This window comes from Alnus glutinosa, chromosome 10 (genome assembly GCF_958979055.1).
Source record: "Alnus glutinosa chromosome 10, dhAlnGlut1.1, whole genome shotgun sequence".
Lineage (NCBI taxonomy): Eukaryota > Viridiplantae > Streptophyta > Magnoliopsida > Fagales > Betulaceae > Alnus > Alnus glutinosa.
In genome coordinates this window covers 12,404,568-12,423,516 of record NC_084895.1, presented here as the reverse complement: position 1 = coordinate 12,423,516, position 18,949 = coordinate 12,404,568, and the positions used below count along the sequence as shown (strand labels likewise).

Sequence of the window (18,949 nt, the reverse complement as noted above, 5' to 3'; positions counted from 1 at the left end):
AAGAAAAAAAAAATTTATGAATGATATATGATTAATATAATCAATTACACAACTTCTGTACAATTCTAACAACATTTTTTTAAGATCAACCATTGAATATTTAGGGCCCATATGTAGGAAAATAATTCAATAGCTTGATTATAAAAAAAATAAAAAAAAATAAAAAAAAATTAAAAAAAAAAATTGTTAGAGTTGTGTAAAATTTGTGTAAGAAACATTACTCATATATATATATATATATATATATATAGAAAATAACAATTTAGTTTGTGGCAGCAAAACCCAACGTCATTCTAGTTTTATGATGAGTGTGGAATAATGAGTTTTCACTCCAATTCATGAATCAGATAGTTGAACTTCATCAGATTAATTCAAGGCCTTTTAATCTGTTGCAAAGGTACCCACCGAACTCTTCATCATATTTGTGAAAGTCTAGTCTTCGAAAGAAGAACTAACAAACTTCAACAATTGTTAAACGAAGACTTCATAATCTATCGGGGGATGTACTCTTATACGTTCGATCCATTAAAAGAGAGAGAGATTTGAAAAGGGAAAAGAAATTTTAGAGGCTAGTAATTTCATTTGATTAAAATAACTTGAAACATCGAACTTCTAAGTGTAAGCACATTAGAAAAATATAGACTAGCATCGGTCTCTCAACTATTTTTCTTATATTTAGAGAACAAAACTACTTTTTCTTCCCTATAAAAAAAATCACATAATAGATTCCTTTAATTTTTCATATATTAATTAAATATTATTTTTTTTACTCTTATTTTATTATTTTTTTCTATTTCCTACTTTTATTATTTTTTTATCATTTCTTTTCTTCTCTCTTGCTCTCTCGTCTTCTCCGTCAAATACCCATGACCTGTTGTTTTCGTGGCTGCAGCTGAAAGGTCGACGGTGAGGGTTGATTCCAGCACAGTGATGCTTTGGATTTGGATTTCCGGTTGGAGAAGGTGGGTTAGTTTCTGGATATTTGGGTGAATGGGTATTTTGGCTGTTGCGATTTGTTGTCTTCCGGTGGGTTAGGTGTTTGTGTCTTCCGATGGGTGGGTTCCCTAAATTTTGTTCCCAGGGCTGATGCGCGAATGATGACTCCGTATAGAACAAGCTCATCGCCGAGAGCGGGATCGTCTGGTGCCGCTCTAGCACCATAGGATCAGCATCGCCATTGCCCTTCCTCCCCCTATCTTGACTTCGTCATTGACCACTGGCGAGTTCCTCTCGTTCTCGCTCCACCGTTGGCAGAACCGCACCGTCGGTCTTAAACCGTCGATTATCAAAGTGCTCTGTGCAAGTTTTTACACACGGTATAGGACACGGGAAGGAAAGAAGAGATAGGAGAGAGACAGAGAGACGATTTTTTTTTTTTTTTTTTATATTAAAATAATGCATTGAGAATGTACGGTGCTCATGTATATGTCGAGAATTATTGTACAATCCCAAAGAAGTTACTTAAATATAGGATATATGCTGTGGAAACTTTCATGAAATTTTCCTTAAATATAAGGAAGTGAATCATTATAGAAGTAACTGCTACTAGTGCTCTAAGCTAGAAATATTACTTTAAACCATTGATCTTTAAAGCTTCACCTGCAATGCGATCACGGGTACGTAGTACTACGTACTGGAAGGTTCCAACATTGCTGCCATGTGCAAAATAGTGTTCCTTGATGTATCCATATATATCATTTGGCGATGTAGGACAGTGTAAGAAAATATGGTTCTTCCCATTTCATCTGTGGTATACAATAGCCGGGGATCTACCTTAATTCCTATTTCAATAATAAACTCAATAACCACTAACAGAATCAGCATTCATTTGCTTTACTTGACATGCAGCACGTAGATTTGAAGTAGGAGTTCATGCATGGGCTTGATAATGATGCAACTTCATTTCATATATTTGCTTGCATTCTAAGTCAATAATCAATACGTCATTAACTCAAATAGATTAAAAGAAAAATAATGGATTGATGATCAGCAGAAAGAAAAACTAATTGAACTAGGCCAGGATATAAGAAAGTTAATTTAACAACATTTATCACAAAGATATGAAATTAATCGAGTGTGCTCATGCGCCACGTACACATAGGCATGGCATGCACCGTACCCAAAGATTTTCAGTGTTAATTATGATATATGTTTTAGATGATTTAAGTAGTTTCGAATATGTTGAAATTCTGCCAATAATATTATTGCAAATTGAAATATGAGTACTGTGAAGTATAATTTATTGAAAATAGCGTAAACCCACTCATTTACAGCCCCCGATAAGAGTTTGACATGTCAGGTGTTTCAAACTAACGTGTCATACTAATAATAACAAAAAAAGGTCGCCTAAAGTAAACGGTTTGAAGGAGCAGTTCTATTCAGATTTTCCTAAAAGAACAACTATTACAGCAAAAAAAAACTTGAGACCCGCGAGAGGGAGGGAAAAACTGGTAGATTAAACATGCATTCATATAAAACACTGATTAAATATGCAAAAATTTAGATATATCAATTTCTTTATTTTTTATCCTTAATTTCTGTGATAAATATGACTGCTCTTGGAACTTGTCCTCCTTGTATAGGTATAGATATGTACTCAGTTTGTTGCAGATGATATTTGTAGGTGGAAATTCTTCAATAAGTTGGCAATATAAAGATAAAAGATAGAAGAAAAAAAAAAATCTATGAAGGCCGGATATATGATCAATCAATTACCAAATAGTCAGATCAATATGCTTAATACATCACAAGCTCAATGATCACAAATTTTTCATTCTAAACTGATCATATTGCCTTTAGTAACCCAACATTTTTAAAACATATTGCTTAAAACAAACGTTTTATTTTCCTTTATTCAATTTTCTTAGGTTGAGATATATATATTTCTAGCTCCAACTACTGACTTGAGTATGTCGAAAAGAATGGGAGACACCATTACAACGAATATGTAGATCGGAGTAATAGCGAGAATAATGACTGGAATGGCCATCCATGGTTTTCCGGGTAGCATAAGGAAAGAACCAACACAAAAGGTGATCATCATAGTTGCAATAGAGACGAAAAGACTCAACAATCCAGAACTCATCTTCGTAGGCAAGGATTCGAGAAAATCTTCTTCTGCATAACGTGATGTAAGGATTCCTAGAAAGTTCAATACTGAAGCAGTGGAATAAGCAAGTGAAAATGCATCGGCAATGATAAAGACGATAAATAACTTTTTATCTGTGAACATGGGGAACCCAGTATTTTGATTGTTACCACCTGGAACAGTGATTGCTGCAGTGAACATAATGGTAATAATGAGAGCTCCTACCACTGTACAAGAACTGGCGGTGTCCTTCATCCATTTCTCTCCTTCCTTGACCATGTCCTTGTGGTTATGGGTAAAAAGTTCTCTCGGTGTCATCTTTGAATCATTTCGAACTTCGCTATGTAGAGGATTGCAAATTCTCTCGACCTCCTAAAATTTATTGACTAAAATATTAGAAAATAGAAGTTGAAGCAATAATATTATATAGACAAATCAATTTATTCTTCCTTTAATTTCGTGGCATCTCTTGCAATATATATGTTAAATATATTATTTATGAAAATACTAATTAAATGACCTTAAATAAATCGATTGTGGATTTTAACAACCATGAACTATATATAACATCTTGTTGAAATCATATACGTACGATTGAAAATCCTTGTTTTACAAATACGCAAAAGGAAAAGAACAATTAATGTATTTTATGATCGATCATAGCAACAGTACTTAACTTAATTCATTCTAGTTTTGTGATGAATGTGGAATAATGAGTAGTTTTCACTCTTTTTAATTGAATTAGGTGGTTGAACTTCATCCAGTTAATTCAAGGCCTTTTAATCTGTTACAATTAAGGTACCCACCAAATTCTGCATTATCTTTGTGGAAGTTTAGTCTTGAAAAGGCCAGGACAACTAACAGACTACAACAATTCTTAAACCAAGACATCATAATTAACCTTTTAGGATCGAGGGTAATTGTCACCGACCCTTGATAATTAAGGGGATGTACGTACGTACTCTTATAGGGAGATTTGAAAAGGGAAAATAAATTTTACAGTCTAGTAATTATTTCATTTTGATTTAAAATTACTTGAAAATTCAACTTATAAGTGTAAGCACATGCATCATAAAAATATATATACCTTAAACCATTAAAGTTCGCTCTGTAACATCAAAGCTTGACTTCTAATGCGATCACGTTTAGTGGAAGGTTCTAACATCCCTGCCATATGCAAGATAGTGCTACCTGATTTATCCACAACATTTATAATCGATTTTTTCACACCCTGATGAAGCCCGTAAATATGATTAAAAATTCCAGCTTGACGATGCAGGACGGCGCAAGAAAGTGTGCTTCTTCCCATGTCATCATAATTGGTATACAGAAGTTGGGGATCTACTTTCCCTATCTCAACAATAAACTCAGTAAACCCGTTCTTGATGGCTTGAAAGATGGCTCCATTAACATGATCAACATCCATTTGCTTTACTTGACTGCACATTTGAATTAGAAGTTGACGGGCTTGGTGGTGGAGCAATTTCATTTCATGTATTTGCTTGCAATTGATTCCTAAATATTCAATAATCAATACATGCATCATTAACTCAAATTGATGATCGAAGGATATATATATATATATACAAGAATGTTTAACGAACAAGATATGAAATTAATCGAGTGGATCGATGTATATACGTACCCGGCCAAGAGCTTATGGAGATTCGGAATTAGTGGACGTAATATTAGGCCTGTAGCTGCAAAGTGAAAACGAAACCCACTCACATAAATTAAACAAGTTAGAAAATTATTACCACAAATTCATGAAAATTGAAGTATTTGTTTGTTAATCAGGTATGTTATTATAAAGACAGTTTGACTGATTGAATATTGTAATATATTCAACTATTATAATTAAAGTGTGCTAGCTCATGCGCCACATGATACACGTACGTAGACAAATTAAAAGGCACCCATAGATTTTTCAGTGCTGCATATATATAAATCCTTATTAGAGGGAGTTTAATTAGGCGATGACATGATACCTGGTTCGCTAATCTCGAGTTGATCACCTTCGCATTTATTTGGGTTGTGGATGTCTATCTGAATTTCATTATTGTTGTAATGCTCTGATCGAATGGGTATACCTTTCAATAAAAAAAGTAGTCCAGTGAACACTATATCTCTTTGTCATATTTTGCACCAAATACAAATTTCTTTAAGTTAATTAATATCCATCATATAAATTTTTTTAAGATGTGACACCTATATTCTCAATAACTTTGAACATTAATTATAATAGTATTTAAATTTATATTAAAAGAAGAGATAAGTAAATAAGAAACAGAAATGATGCGCTTACGGGCGTAGATCCAGTTTTCCAGAGACAACAGCTGGTTCCCACTCGGGAAGGCAGAAGACATCGAAGCCAATGTGACCAAAGGGAAATCAAACCGGTTTGGAACAAGAGCAGAACCTGGGCAACGCTGGAGCAAGTGCAAGGCAATATCTATTGTACATACGTGTTGACGGTAGAGACAATATTTATTTAATTAACAAATGGGAAATTAATATGCAATATTGTATTTCAAAGCATCGGACGAATTGAAAGAAGAAAGAATATTTACCAAATTTTTTGAAACGCATGAACAGGGTAAGAAGCGTGGAAGCATCGCTGTCACTTAATGTTTGATATGGAAGAGAGACAGAGTAGAGATAGCGAGCTACTTCAATGTTTCCATACTCGAGAGCCATTACAACTGGAATACGATTCAAATTGTCTGGGAGGTCAAGCAAATGAGTGTTCTTCGTAATCATGCAATCTACCATCCGATAACTATTTTGTAGAACAGCAGCCTGAGCTAGAGCTGTCAAACCGTTGTCGTCTTTTATTTCTAATTCCTCTGCCGACATTAACTCCACTAACTTCTCCACAATTTTCGTATGTCCTGCAAGGGCAGCCACGTGAAGAACAGAACGTCCATTGACTGAAATTTTTGCACTCTTTGCATCTTTGTGGCGGCTAAGGAAATCGTTTGCAGAAACCCAGTCACCATTGTTGATGGCCGTACGTAAGGGCTCATACTGAAGGAGGTCGTTGTTTATACTGCCTGCCCCTGCCATGCCATGTAGAGTAAAATGAGCTATTTTTTTTTTTTTTTTTTTTTTTTTTTTTTTTTTTTTCAATTTCTCTGTTTTGTCAAGTTAATACAACGATGTCTTTGAGGGGTAGCTCAATCAGTTCGAAACCACGCTTCATAAAGCAGAGGTCACTAGTTCGAATCTTCCCTCTCCCCTCTTGTGTAAACATGTCAAAAAAAAAAAAAAAAAAAAAGGTAAATACAACGACGTTTTGGCATTTACCACCGCAACAACGTCGTTTCTAAAAACGATTTCATTTTTGTTTTGCAATATCCCCCATTTCACATTCTCCGTGCATGCACAGCACGTCTCTTAATCAATTTCAAATTTTTAGAGTATATTTGGGATTGCAATTTTAAAAAATAATATTTTTAAAATCTTAGTTCACGTTTGGTAAAATTTGTTCAAAATTACTTTTTCCTGGCAATTGGGTGTTTGGGTAACACTTTTTTCTGCAGTTTTATGTGCAAATTACTATTAAGGAGATAATAATAATATTATATTTAAATATAGTGCTTATGTACACAACACGAGGAGATGTTAATGTTATAACTAAGTTTTTTTATTGATGTGTGCAACTAGGCCGGTAAACAGGTCGAGTTCAGGCGAGTAGCGCTTGTGCGAGATTGGCTCGTCTTCACTGTATACGTAGTTGGTTTGTAGGAAAAGAATTCATTCTACAACTTGTGATTATGTGTTTATTGGTTATACTTGCAATAGTTCATGCTATAAATCTTTTGTTATTTAAAGTGAGGTTTAAGATTCTAATACTACAATTGAATTGAAAAATGCTATATGTTCTTTGTACTTCCTTTGAAAATTAAGTTGCATGAACATTATTATTGCTTCTATTGAACCCATTAATGATGTGCAAGATTTGAAAAGAAGCAAGCGAGCTATAAATGAAACGAATTCCGATAACTAGCTATTTTCTTTCTTATATTGTTGATGTTGAACTAATTTGTTATGTTGAAGCAATTAAATCTATTGATGCACTATTTGAATTAGAAGCTATAGATAATCAATTAGTTTCCATTATGTCTAACCATAGTTGGGAACTTGTTGAGTTACCTTCTAAGATTAAACCAATTGGTTGTAAATGGGTGTTTGAAAAGAAACTCAAACTAGATGGTACAATAGATAAAATGCAAGGCATGCTTAGTAGCTAAGGGCTACAAGAAAAAGCAAAATGTTGATTATTTTGATACTTATTTTCCGGTTACTGGAATTGCATCTATTAGAATATCATTTGCTATTGTTTCTATTTATAAACTTGTCGTATATCAAATGGATGTTAAAAATTCTTTTCTATATGGTGTTCTAGAAGAAGATATTTATATGGAACAATCCAAGGGACATGTAGTCCCCCATCAAGAACACAAAGTTTGCAAATTGATAAAATCCTTGTAGGGCTAAAACAAGCACGTAAATAATGGCATGAAAGTTTGATAAAGTAATGTTGTCTAATGTATATTTGATTAATGGTGCGGATAAATACATTTATAGCAACTTTGATAAAATTGTAGTCATTATTTGTTTATATGTTGATTACTTACTTATTTTTGGAACTATCCTTGAGGTTGTGCATAGTACTAAAAGATATCTTGCCTCAAAATTTGATTTGAAAGATATGGGTGAAGATAATATCATTAGGCATTAAATTCTTTTAAGCACTTTGATTATTCACCTATGTCCACACCATATGATTCAAATGTGCACTTGGTTAAGAACCATGGTGATTGTATCTCACAAGTGAACTATGAACAAATTATTGGTAGTTTAATGTTTTTAACAAACTGTACACGCCATATTGCATACACTACTAGTAGATTAAGTAAATATGCTCAGAATCATAGTATTGAGCATTGGGATGCTATCTCTAGATTATTGAGATATTTAAAGGGCGCAATTAATTTTTGATTGTCATATTGTGGTTATTCTACTGTATTAGAATGATATTGTGATGCTACCAGGATTTCTAATTCAAATGAACTAAACCAGACTAGTGGATATGTGTTCAAATTAACTAGAGGGGCTATCTCTTGGAAGTCCTCAAAGCGTACTTGCGTAGCGAGATCCACAATGGAAGTCGAGTTAGTTGCCTTAGAAATGGCTAGATCCGAAGCCGAGTGGCTAAGGAGTTTACTGGTTGATTTACTTTTATATAGTAACCCAGTTCCACGTGTGTGTATTCATTGAAATTGTCAAGATGCCATAGCTTGACCAAAGAGCAAGATCTATAACGGAAAAGTCAACATATCCGATTAAGGCAACTAATTGAGAATGGTATAATATCCTTAGACTTTGTAAGGTCAGAAAGGGACTTGACCAATCCTTTGACCAAGCCACTTGCTAAAGACTAGTCAATAAAACAATCTAGGGGGATAAGACTAAAGGGGGATAGGACTGAGACAGCCACACTATGACATTGCGATGGACACCATACATCTATGATTGGAGATCCCATGAATGATGCTTAATGGGTAAAACAAAGTTGCAGGTGTCTTCGTGAGGTGTTGTCATTTTCTCATTTTCTATGTTTATTAGTGATGAGTCCATCCTTGATTCCTTATTGTATGAGTTAGTATAGATGCATAATTATTAGGGATGAGCTTAAAGCTCTTAATGGGTCTATAGTCCCTACTCGTTGGGATAGGGTTATTCTGCATGCACTCTTAATGGATGCTACCTATGTTAGTGAAGTGGTGATGCTGCTTCTTATGAGACTAAGGTAGGTCTTTAAAGCACTCATGAAACCCAAGAGGCTTATGGCCTATATAAAGTGCCAACTCACTATAGAACAACCTTAATATAAAGGAAGCTATACATGTGGATAATAAGTTCCGTCAACTAGTGAATTTGGTTAACAGAGTTGAACTCCACCATAATTCATTACTTTACCATTTATTTCTCCTAAGTGTGGTTAAAACCCATGGGTACTACAATGATGCATGTTTTCTCAAGTTTCTTCCTATTATAATGTTTGTAGCATGTGGAAGATTATTTTTTTAGATGAACAACATGTCCGGGATTATGGAGTGTGTATGCATGTGTTCCGAACACTTTTTCCCTTGTCCACCATTGGTCAGAAATGAGTTTCTCTCTGGCTTTATATACACTAATGGACCTCCCTTAGTATCTTTAGATATTGGGCTTAGTCTACCCATTGGGTCATATCTATATAACACTCGTGCCCTGCCTCGCCTTGCCCTGTCTCGTCTCGCGTGCGTGAAATGCAGTCCAATTTTTCTTCATCCCGATATTTTTTAGCCATTTTATGACCGTTGTCACTTACTTTGTAATTTTCGCCTACAAAGGGGCTACTAAGATGGGGTAAGTGACCGTTAGGAGGAGAAATACTAGCCCCATTTTATGACCGTTAGGAGGAGAAATACTAGCCCCTATCCTTTCCATATATAGTACTACTAATTCCTCTTCTTTTGCTCTTTCTATTACACGCTTTGCTTTAATAATTCTGATTCAATTATCCGGTGAGGAACAATTGAAAGGTTGTTCATCTTCGTCTTCATGTTTGGAAGTGCGTATGTTCATAATAAAGGTAGACGCTATAGTCTAATCATGAAAAGTCGCATGTTAACAGACCCAACCGCACAAAGTTGAATACTCCTGGAGGCATGAAGTCAACCTTTAAGAACAATATTTTTGCGTGATTCTACAGTATTGTGAGGTCATTTAATTACTCTTTATTCTAATATATTGCATTATATTTAATTTATTGTTAATTTTAAAATTAATACTACTTATTTGTCGACTATAATTTCTACACCATCAAATTATTTTAGAACAAGAAGCCCTAATGTAAAGACCAAGAAAATAAATAAGGAATTTAGCTATTTAATAAATTATGTTTATTAAATGGATGAGATTAGTAATTATATTCTAGGTAATAATAATCATGTTATGAAAATAAAATACAATTGGGTTAAGATGAGGATATTATTATAGTAGGTCCTAATTAAGTAAATAATTAAATACATTGATTAAAGTTTAGTTTAAAAATATGCGAGGGTCAAATGTTAATTAATAAATGATAATATTTATATTGTCTAAAATAAAATGAGTTTAAGATAAAATTAATAAAATAAGATGGGGTAATAATGCAATTTAGAAAGGATAGGGGCTAGTATTTCTCCTCCTCAGTTTTTCAGCACCCCCCCTTCCTTTTTTCTTTCTTCTTTTCTCTCTGAGAGCCCCTTCTGTCAGGTTATGGCAAAAACCAAGGGTTTTTTGCCCACCAATAACATATTGACACATCATCTCAAAATAAAAAAACTCAAAAAACTAAAGTATTGTTGAAACACCGGATCTGGACCACACTGAGAACGCCCCTGCCCAAATCCGCACCACCACAACCAGGCCGGAAGCCGCCGGCACCGCCCAGGCTAGACCACGCCGCCAACACCCGTATTGGACCACGCTGCCACCGCCCGGGTTGGAACACGCCGCCACAGCCAGGCCAACCCCAACTCCTCCGACGTGGGTCTAGACGCTTCTGGCAACGCCCAAGTCGGAAAAAGCCACCAACGCCCGTGCCAGACCACACCGTCCAAGTCGGAAACCGCCACTGTCCGGGTCAGAAGACGTCGTCACAGCCAGGCCAAACCCAACGGTGAGCGACGCTCGGATAGAAGGGGTGGCCTTTGGGCATACCCTAGATCCATCTAGGGGTGGCCCGAAAGCCACCCCCAGACCCCGGGGGTGGCAGTGCAGCCACTCCCGGCCTCTGTGGAGTGGCCGCGCGGCCCCATGGCGGCAGCTTTCCGGCCTGGGGCTGCGGATTTGGGGAGGTGATGGTGCTCTTCCGGTTGGGCAGCAGCATTTCAGTTTTTGAGTTTTAGCTTACTTGTCGATTTCTTTTTGGTCGGCAAAATACCCTTCCTTTCTGCTACGACCGAACAAAAGTTATTCCTTTTCTCTTTTATTCTTCTTCTTTCTTCTTTGTTATTCTCACCCGATCACACAGAGGGAGACGAGAGAATTAGGGAGATTGAGAGGGAAAGAGAGAGAGAGAGAGAGAGAGAGAGAGAGAGAGAGATCGGCATTGAGAGAGGAATAACAGGAGCAGACTCAGAACCCATCGAACCCGTGAACCCCAAACCGTGCAGAAACCGTGTGAAGGCTCGACCCTGCTGTTGATCGGCCGGTGTGTGGTGTTGGACGACTCCGAGGAGCCAATTTTCGGCGATTTTAGGATGATTTCTGGCATCCGGGCAGAGGATCATTCCTTGATGATTTTCCGATAGATTTTCTGTAATTTCTTGTGATTTTATTCTTGAGTTATTATAGATTTATTTTGAGTATTTTTCTGTGCTATTTGGACTCAATTCACGGTCGGATGAGTGTCTTAGTTTTGTTGATTTTGGTGATCGGCAGGTTATTATGATGTTGGAATAATTGGGTTATTTTCTCTTGAAGTTTTTGTTGATGGCCATGTAGTGTTTCGGTGATGGGTGAATGTTTTAGATTTCCCCTGTTTTGGCATGGATGGTTCGGACAGCGTGTGGCTCGTGTACCCCTAAATTGGTTGTGTTGATTTTTGGAGTTTTAGTTGGGTGTTTGTTTGAACCGAATGGGTTTGTGTGTGTAGCAACTGATTGAGTGTTCTCTTGGGTTAGTTAAATTGGAGGAAATTCATGGGATGCCTTTGGAATAATTTTTGTAAGTTAATAATGGAGTTTTATGGGTTATTGATTGTGCTTGTAAGTTAGGGTTTATGCTAAGCAAAAATAGTTTGATTTGGGGTTTTGGTTTGAGATGAAAACCTAGGGTTTTATTGTGATTTTGGAGAGGATGGCTGAATATATGTATGTGGATTTATGGAGTATTGGTTGTGTTAATGGATGGTTTTGGTGGTAGTTTAGAGGGGTGTTTTGTTTGTTGAAATCCAAATCTGGTTTTGGGTTGATGATTTTGATGAATGAGTTGTTGATGTTTATAATTTAAAGATTGTGTTAAATGAGGATGAAAGTTTGTTTGGGTGTTATATGGAGATTAATTTTTAGGAGACTTTGTTGAGGATTATTGAATGGGTATCCTTGGAGTTGGTTTTATAGATTTGATGGATGAGTTCTTAGTTTTGATTTGTATTATTTTGATGGGTTTTGATAGGAATCGGTTGATGAAGTTTAGGTCTTGGTGGTTATTTATTAGAGAATGAGTTTAATGCTTATGGTAGCTTATGTTAGTTGAAGTCTTGATTTGGGTAATTGTTGACATTGGTGTTTAATGGTTGAATTTATTTAGATTGGTTAAGTTGGTTGTTAAAGAAGAGTTGAAGTTTTAATGTTGAAGTTAGTGTATATAGGTCTTTGTTATAGGACTAACTATGGATAGAAGTTAAAATTGGATTACATGATATTGGTAAGGCCGAATGAGATGAGGGATAAAATCAAATAAATAGATTCACATAAATTGCAATTAGGGTTATTAAGTTAACATGTTAAATAAGATTAGGCTCTATAGTTTAAGTACTCAAGTATTTATGTAATGAAAGAATAAGAGTTGCATAGATGACTAGTAATTAGCAAGGATTAAGTGTTAAGTGTAATGCTTAAATGAGAATGCTTTAAAATGGTAAATTATCCAAATAGCCTTAAGACAACAAATATAAAATAGTGACATTATAGAAATACGTGGATAGGCTCCAAAGTCTAGTGGTAATATAATTAGGTGATTAATGTAATTACCTATGCAATATAAAATACCTAAGTGCGTTAGGAGGTTATGCTTCGCTTAATAAGCATTCTATACATAAATGTAAATACATATATAGACATATACATGAATATGAGTCCGGTAAATAATGATAAGTTAGTACATAAGCAATAAGCTTTAAAAATGTTTAGGAATAATAATGTGACACAACAATAACAAATGAGCTAATGAAATAATAGATGCGTCTTCTAGCTAATAAATAAGATAAGACGCAAACCTATAATGAACGACTAATCTAATAATAGCTTAAGGTGTTTAGCTAGCTTTAGAAGCGAGTGACGTGACATGTGAGCAAGCGGGTAGTTTATGTGTCGTAGGGTTTAGGTTCAATAGCATAGTCTAATGTTACCAATGTTTGCAGGCTTGTGTCGTTGATTGGAGACGTAGACTTGTTCTCCAATGTAGAGTTCGAGTAATTGGAATCCAGTGGAAGTTCGAGTCAGGAGTCTAATGCAGCCAATGTGGGTATTCCACTCACTGAGAAAGTATATATTTTTATATGTATTGGATTGATAAAAATATATATATTGTTTATGAAACCGAACCAACCATATGATGAAATGTATGTTTTGAGATGATTTGATTAGTTTCGATTATATTCAAATTATATCAATGATGTTTAAGAAGTGACGCATGAGTGAAAGGTGTTAATTGATTTAAAGTGTTTGAGTATGTTCTGCAGTTGTGATTTAAACTATGCAAAATTGTTTGAGAACATGTCATGTTGAAACTGTTTAGATTTTATGAAGAAACTATGTTTTGAATGATTTCAAAGTATTTGATAAAATGCCAGATTTGTTTAGTTTCAAGAGGACGTGATTTAGCAATTGCATAATTTCAGCGTAATACAGTAGTGAAATATATACAGGTCAAGCACAGAACATAGAGCATGTAGTATATAGCATACATCAACAGCAATACAGCAGTAAAGTAGCAGGATACACAGTAAAACAGTAGTTATCAGCATCGTGGGGGACCGAAGCCCCAGTAGACCCAGTCACGCATATCATGTATAGCATTGTTTTATGAGTGATGTTTTTATGTTATGAGTAGCATTTACTAGACGTGTTGGTATGCATAAGTGTCTTAAATGAAAAGCGCGTATGTATATTTCTATCGGATAGTCATGTGTTAAGATGTCATACATTGAACTTGAAAGTACATGGATACATGATTGCCCAAGCGCGAGTAATGGCATGTCTATGAGTAAAAATGTTGACTCTTCTTGTTCTTCAGGAAAGACGTGTTAGCATGATTGAGTTTAACTCTAGTGCTCTCATGATCTACTGACGTTAAGGCACGAAGCTGAAATACGATTAGAGATGGTGTTGCGAATATTTTGTTAACGGATGTTATCCTAGTATGAAAGAGTAAGATGCCATGTTCTTTGCTTAAGACCTATGTGTATACGTGATATCTGTGATGGAGTGATCGTGTGCACATATGTCTGAGCGACCAATGAAAAGTATTATTATAGAGGGGTCTATATGGAGAATCTTCCAAGCGGTAGATTGGAACTTCTACATATGTTCACAGCTATATATATATTTTAAATGTTTTCTGAATAGTCGGTATTTGCTGCATTAGCTGTTGGTAAATTGTGGCTAATATAATGCTCGCACGACTAGAAATAAAATAAAGGTTGGTTCTTTGTGAAAACTCAGTTAGTCTTATACCACTGAAGTCTTAGTGTGTTTCATGCTAAGGCAGTGAACTCATTCTTTCACCTATGCGGATGTGGATACCACCACAACCGTATAGATGATGCTTCTTTGGCTGCAGATACTTCGGTATAGTTGATGGGTTGATAGCAATGTGCTTGGGATATTATGACTGAAGCTTGCCGCGACAGTTGTAATTGTCGGACCACGAGTTGTCCACTATTTTATAGGTTTGATATGGCTTGTGATGTTTATGTTACTTATTCTTTGTAAAGCCATTATTGATATGTAAATATTATGTTATTAAGACTCAAACAGATAGATGTTAAATGACTCTTTGTTGTAATTAATTTGTGATAGATGTATAAGTTGTAATTTCCGTTATTCAGATGTATGTTTTTCGCTGCATAGATAGATATGTGTTATACTCTGATTATCAGGTACATGTTATGGGACATGTGCCATATGTAGGCTTTGCGACATATCGTCGTGCCACTGTGGGGACTCGTTTTACATTTTATATATATAAAAAAAAAAAAAAAAAAAAAAGGGTCGTTACACTTAATGTTTAGAGAGGGGCCAGGGAGAGGTATACCCATTTGGCTTTAGAGAGAGAGAGAGTTACCTTGGATGTTTGGTAAGGAGTGCCCGTACATTGTAGCCAATTTATCCCAAACTTTTTTGGCAGAATCGATTTTCCTAATCTCAGGCAGTATGTCCACCCCGCATGAAATTAGGATTGCATGTAAGGCTGCAGCATTGTTTTTTCTCCAAGCCTTAAATTCAACTACATCATCTTCTGGTTTAGGAGGTTCCGTGGTTGCTTCGACAATGTCCCAGAGATCATGAGCCAACAAATAGTTTTCCATCCAAGCTTTCCAATTCTCATAATTTTCTTTTGTAAGAAGTTCAAGAACAATCGTGCTTGAGATATTATTTGTTGCCATGCTATTGCTTTTAATCTGTCAAATTATGAACGAAGCATGTTAGGTGAAACTTAATTAATTGGAACATATACATATCCATATGGTATATATTTCGCACCATCCAGTAAGTGTATTTATGATGCCTATATCGATCTTATAGCTATATCATCATGCATGTGTTTTGGATTTTCTCTTCATACAAAATGCTTCTTCGTTTTTCAGACTATATCAATATATATATATACCGTTTAGGCATAATCCTAATTGTAAATTTCATTAGTTTTAATTTAAATATTTGGTATAATGCCATGCCGCTACAATCTTTTCATAGGATCCAATAATTTTTGGTCGACTATTAAATTGAATTGAAGTTCATCTTATTCTTACCTTTACAACTCATATTACTTAGCAGATAACGTAGACTAACAAATATTAGGACTCTTTTTTTATGAGATACAACTAGATCGAGGAAAAGGGAGAAGGGGATCAAAGTGGGTCTTTCCCACTCTTGATTCTAACAGAGGAAAGAAAAGCAGCAAGGGAGATGAGAATGCTTCCATAACACTAATGAGAAGTGGCCCATTTGGTAACAACATGTGCCAAAAGAGTGGCCCTCCCAGAAACCGTGGTGAAAAAAGATGAATGAAAAAGAACATCATCAACGATAGCAGTAGAAGACCAGTCACTCAGAAGGGAAACTAGAATCCTTGAGGAAGTAGAGAGGGAGGTAGCAGCTTCTATAGGTTAAGGCAATGTAGATTTAAGACTCCTCCTGATAGCACTGGTACAATATGATTCTCAACTTCAGTAATCACAGGAAATTAAGAACATATATTAATTGTACTGTTTGTACACAAGAAGTTGAGGGAGGGTCAGGTTTTAAGGTCGATTCATCCTGCCTTGATTTCATGAATTATAAAATTAAATTTTGCCGACATTAATTAGATTATATACATACGCTTGTAATCTTGCAATAAACAGTCTATGGTGGCATGGTGCCACGTTGAAAATTTTCCTTCTCTTCTTCCCTAAACATATATAGGCGGAACTGCCTGTGTGCTAATTGGCATGTACGAAAAACTCCTTTTTATTTATAGAAGTCATATATATATATCAGTACTTTATTGTAAGAATTTTATTTTGTATTTATGAGTATATAAACTCATAGTATATGGTTATAAATTTGTGAAACTTTATGCTTTGTGATTTAAAAATGAAAATATTCAGATCTTTTCTTAAATAAAAATAAATAAATAAATAAAATCTTTCATCCTTAACGAAATCGACCATGACAACCTCGTAAAGAAAAAACCACTTACCATATCAATTTTTACAGAACGTTAGGATATGTTATTCAGATATGACCGCCAGACATCTCATGTTCTGCTATATGTTGTGTTAACTAATGCAAGATTCGATGAAAAAAAATAAAAAAAATGGAAACGCAAAAATTGATGAGGTAATTACTTACAGTGACAGAGCTAGAGAGGGCTGTCTTCCAAAACCGAGGCTCCTAAAGCTCTCTGTGCAGCAGTGGTCAGTGGTGTAGACGAACTTGAAGAAACGACTGCATAAAAAGGACGAAACGAGAGGATGAGATTAAGACAGCAACGGACTTCAACATTATTAAGCGCAATTTGCTTGTTACTACCCCAATCATCATTTTCTCTTTCTTCCATGATACTTTTGTCCTTTTGCTTCACATGCTCTAAATCCTTCAAAATAGTCATTATAATTTTTTTTTACCAACATGAATGCTTATTGCTTATTCACGGGTTATCTGTTAAGACTTTTTTTATTAATGTTTTCTCTCTCTCTCTCTGGTTGGTTCGGTGGTTCTGTGACTTTTTTTTTTTTTTTTGGCGGTTCAGCTATGCCCTTTTTCTGGTAGATCGGTCTTGTTTAGTGCTGATCGATAGTTCTGTTGCTCTAGCCATGGGTGGATCAACATTGTGTGTGAGGTGGCTGAACGGATTATGTTTTGCACGTTGAACAATGTATTGACAACGGTCATAAAATGGCAAAACATAATCTCGCAATGAAAATTTGGAGAATTTGAACTACTTGATGCCGCAACCACCACACAAAAAAATAACAACAGAGGAGGGCACAACGGGTGTAATACCAATGAACTCCATGTTAGAAATATTCAACATATTTGCTTAAACTAACATGCGCAGCGGAAAACGAATAAGACAGGATTCAGGCTTACCTCTAGCCATATTTGCTCAAGCTTTTCCACGATCCATTTGAAGAACAAGAAAAGGTTATTTGAGGGATCTTCTAACCTATGCCTATTGCTTGATGGCTGTACTGATGGTGTACACAGGCACTCTATTTATAGGCTAGGTTAGGGACCCTCAAATGGTAAACACCGTATTGTTTCCTTCCATCAAGGAAACAATATTGTTAATTGATTTTTTAAAATCAATTAACCGATTCCATATTTACGGTAATCTAAATTAATAGAAATAACCATAATACCGATTCCATATTTACGGTAATCTAAATTAATAGAAATAATCATAATACCGTATATGTTTATTAAAAAAATAATAAACATAGCAAACACCGTAAATGTGATATAAAGGCCACATAAGGGAATAATATCTTACATTCTCCCACTTGGCCTTTATGACACATGACCTTATGGTATTAGGTTCTTTAGTTTAGCCAATCACTTATGGAATCCTCCCACTCAGATAAGAAATGTTTCACACGAATCATGGCGGTAAAACCATTATAAAATTAGGCCGTCCCTTCCATATATCACAATGTAAAACACTCCTTACATGGTACCTTATTGATAGTCAAGCTTTATGAATGAACTTCCTATAAGTCATTCGAGTCCAGCTTTATTTATCCTCATGGATAAAATAACAAATGTGCACAAAATCTTTATTATCATAACTTTATGTCTATAGACCAAAAAGAGACAAACCAAGCGAAAATGAATTAATGAGTCTCATATATTCCGCATGACTTTATTCTTTCTTTACCGGTAAACTTTAAGTCATGGGATCCGCAATTATTAATTCAGTACTTATATGCTCAATAGACCCTTTATGTCTCTTAATGTTATCTCTCGTACTGAGATACTTGATGTCGATTTACTTCTGCTTCTACTCTTTATTCTTATAAAAGAAGATTATAGTAGAATTACCGCAGAGTATCTTTATGGTCTAACTGTAAAATCGACAATATTGAGACTTTCAACAAAATGTCTCAACCATCATGCCTGTGTACCAAATTCATAGCACGCTAGAATTTTAGCTTTCTTGGTAGACATAGCAACCATAGTCTGCATACTGCATCTTTAAGATATATCTCTCAATAAAAAATATATATACCCTAAATAGACTTTCTACTATCTACACAATCAGCAAAACTCAAATCTGAACAACTAACCACCTTCAAATGGAAAGGTATCCTTAGGTTAAGTTGTACTTCTTGGT

At 35.2% G+C, this 18,949-nt stretch overlaps 2 protein-coding genes across 4 annotated transcripts; both read right to left on the bottom strand.

The window, feature by feature from the left end:
* Window positions 1-2,679: 2,679 nt before the first annotated feature.
* On the bottom strand, window positions 2,680-17,094 carry LOC133878827 (uncharacterized). Of its 3 annotated transcripts, XR_009902001.1 has the most exons (9): window positions 16,966-17,094; window positions 15,194-15,530; window positions 5,659-6,147; window positions 5,394-5,540; window positions 5,077-5,178; window positions 4,739-4,788; window positions 4,176-4,604; window positions 3,314-3,460; window positions 2,680-3,117 (listed from the first exon to the last, which is right to left on the bottom strand). XR_009902001.1 is itself a non-coding variant. In XM_062317370.1 (8 exons), exons 2-7 carry the CDS (start codon window positions 15,513-15,515, stop codon window positions 4,185-4,187), a joined length of 1,530 nt encoding a protein of 509 aa, XP_062173354.1. In that variant the 5' UTR covers window positions 15,516-15,530; window positions 16,966-17,094; the 3' UTR covers window positions 2,680-3,460; window positions 4,176-4,184. The 3 variants fall into 3 exon arrangements, 2 of the variants coding, with proteins under 2 accessions (XP_062173354.1, XP_062173355.1); XM_062317370.1 differs by having other exon boundaries at window positions 2,680-3,460; XM_062317371.1 differs by lacking the exons at window positions 2,680-3,117; window positions 3,314-3,460 and having other exon boundaries at window positions 4,443-4,603; window positions 4,734-4,788.
* LOC133879053 (uncharacterized) lies at window positions 2,864-3,367 on the bottom strand. The gene has a single exon (XM_062317604.1). It carries the CDS (start codon window positions 3,365-3,367, stop codon window positions 2,864-2,866), a length of 504 nt encoding a protein of 167 aa, XP_062173588.1.
* Window positions 17,095-18,949: the final 1,855 nt, after the last annotated feature.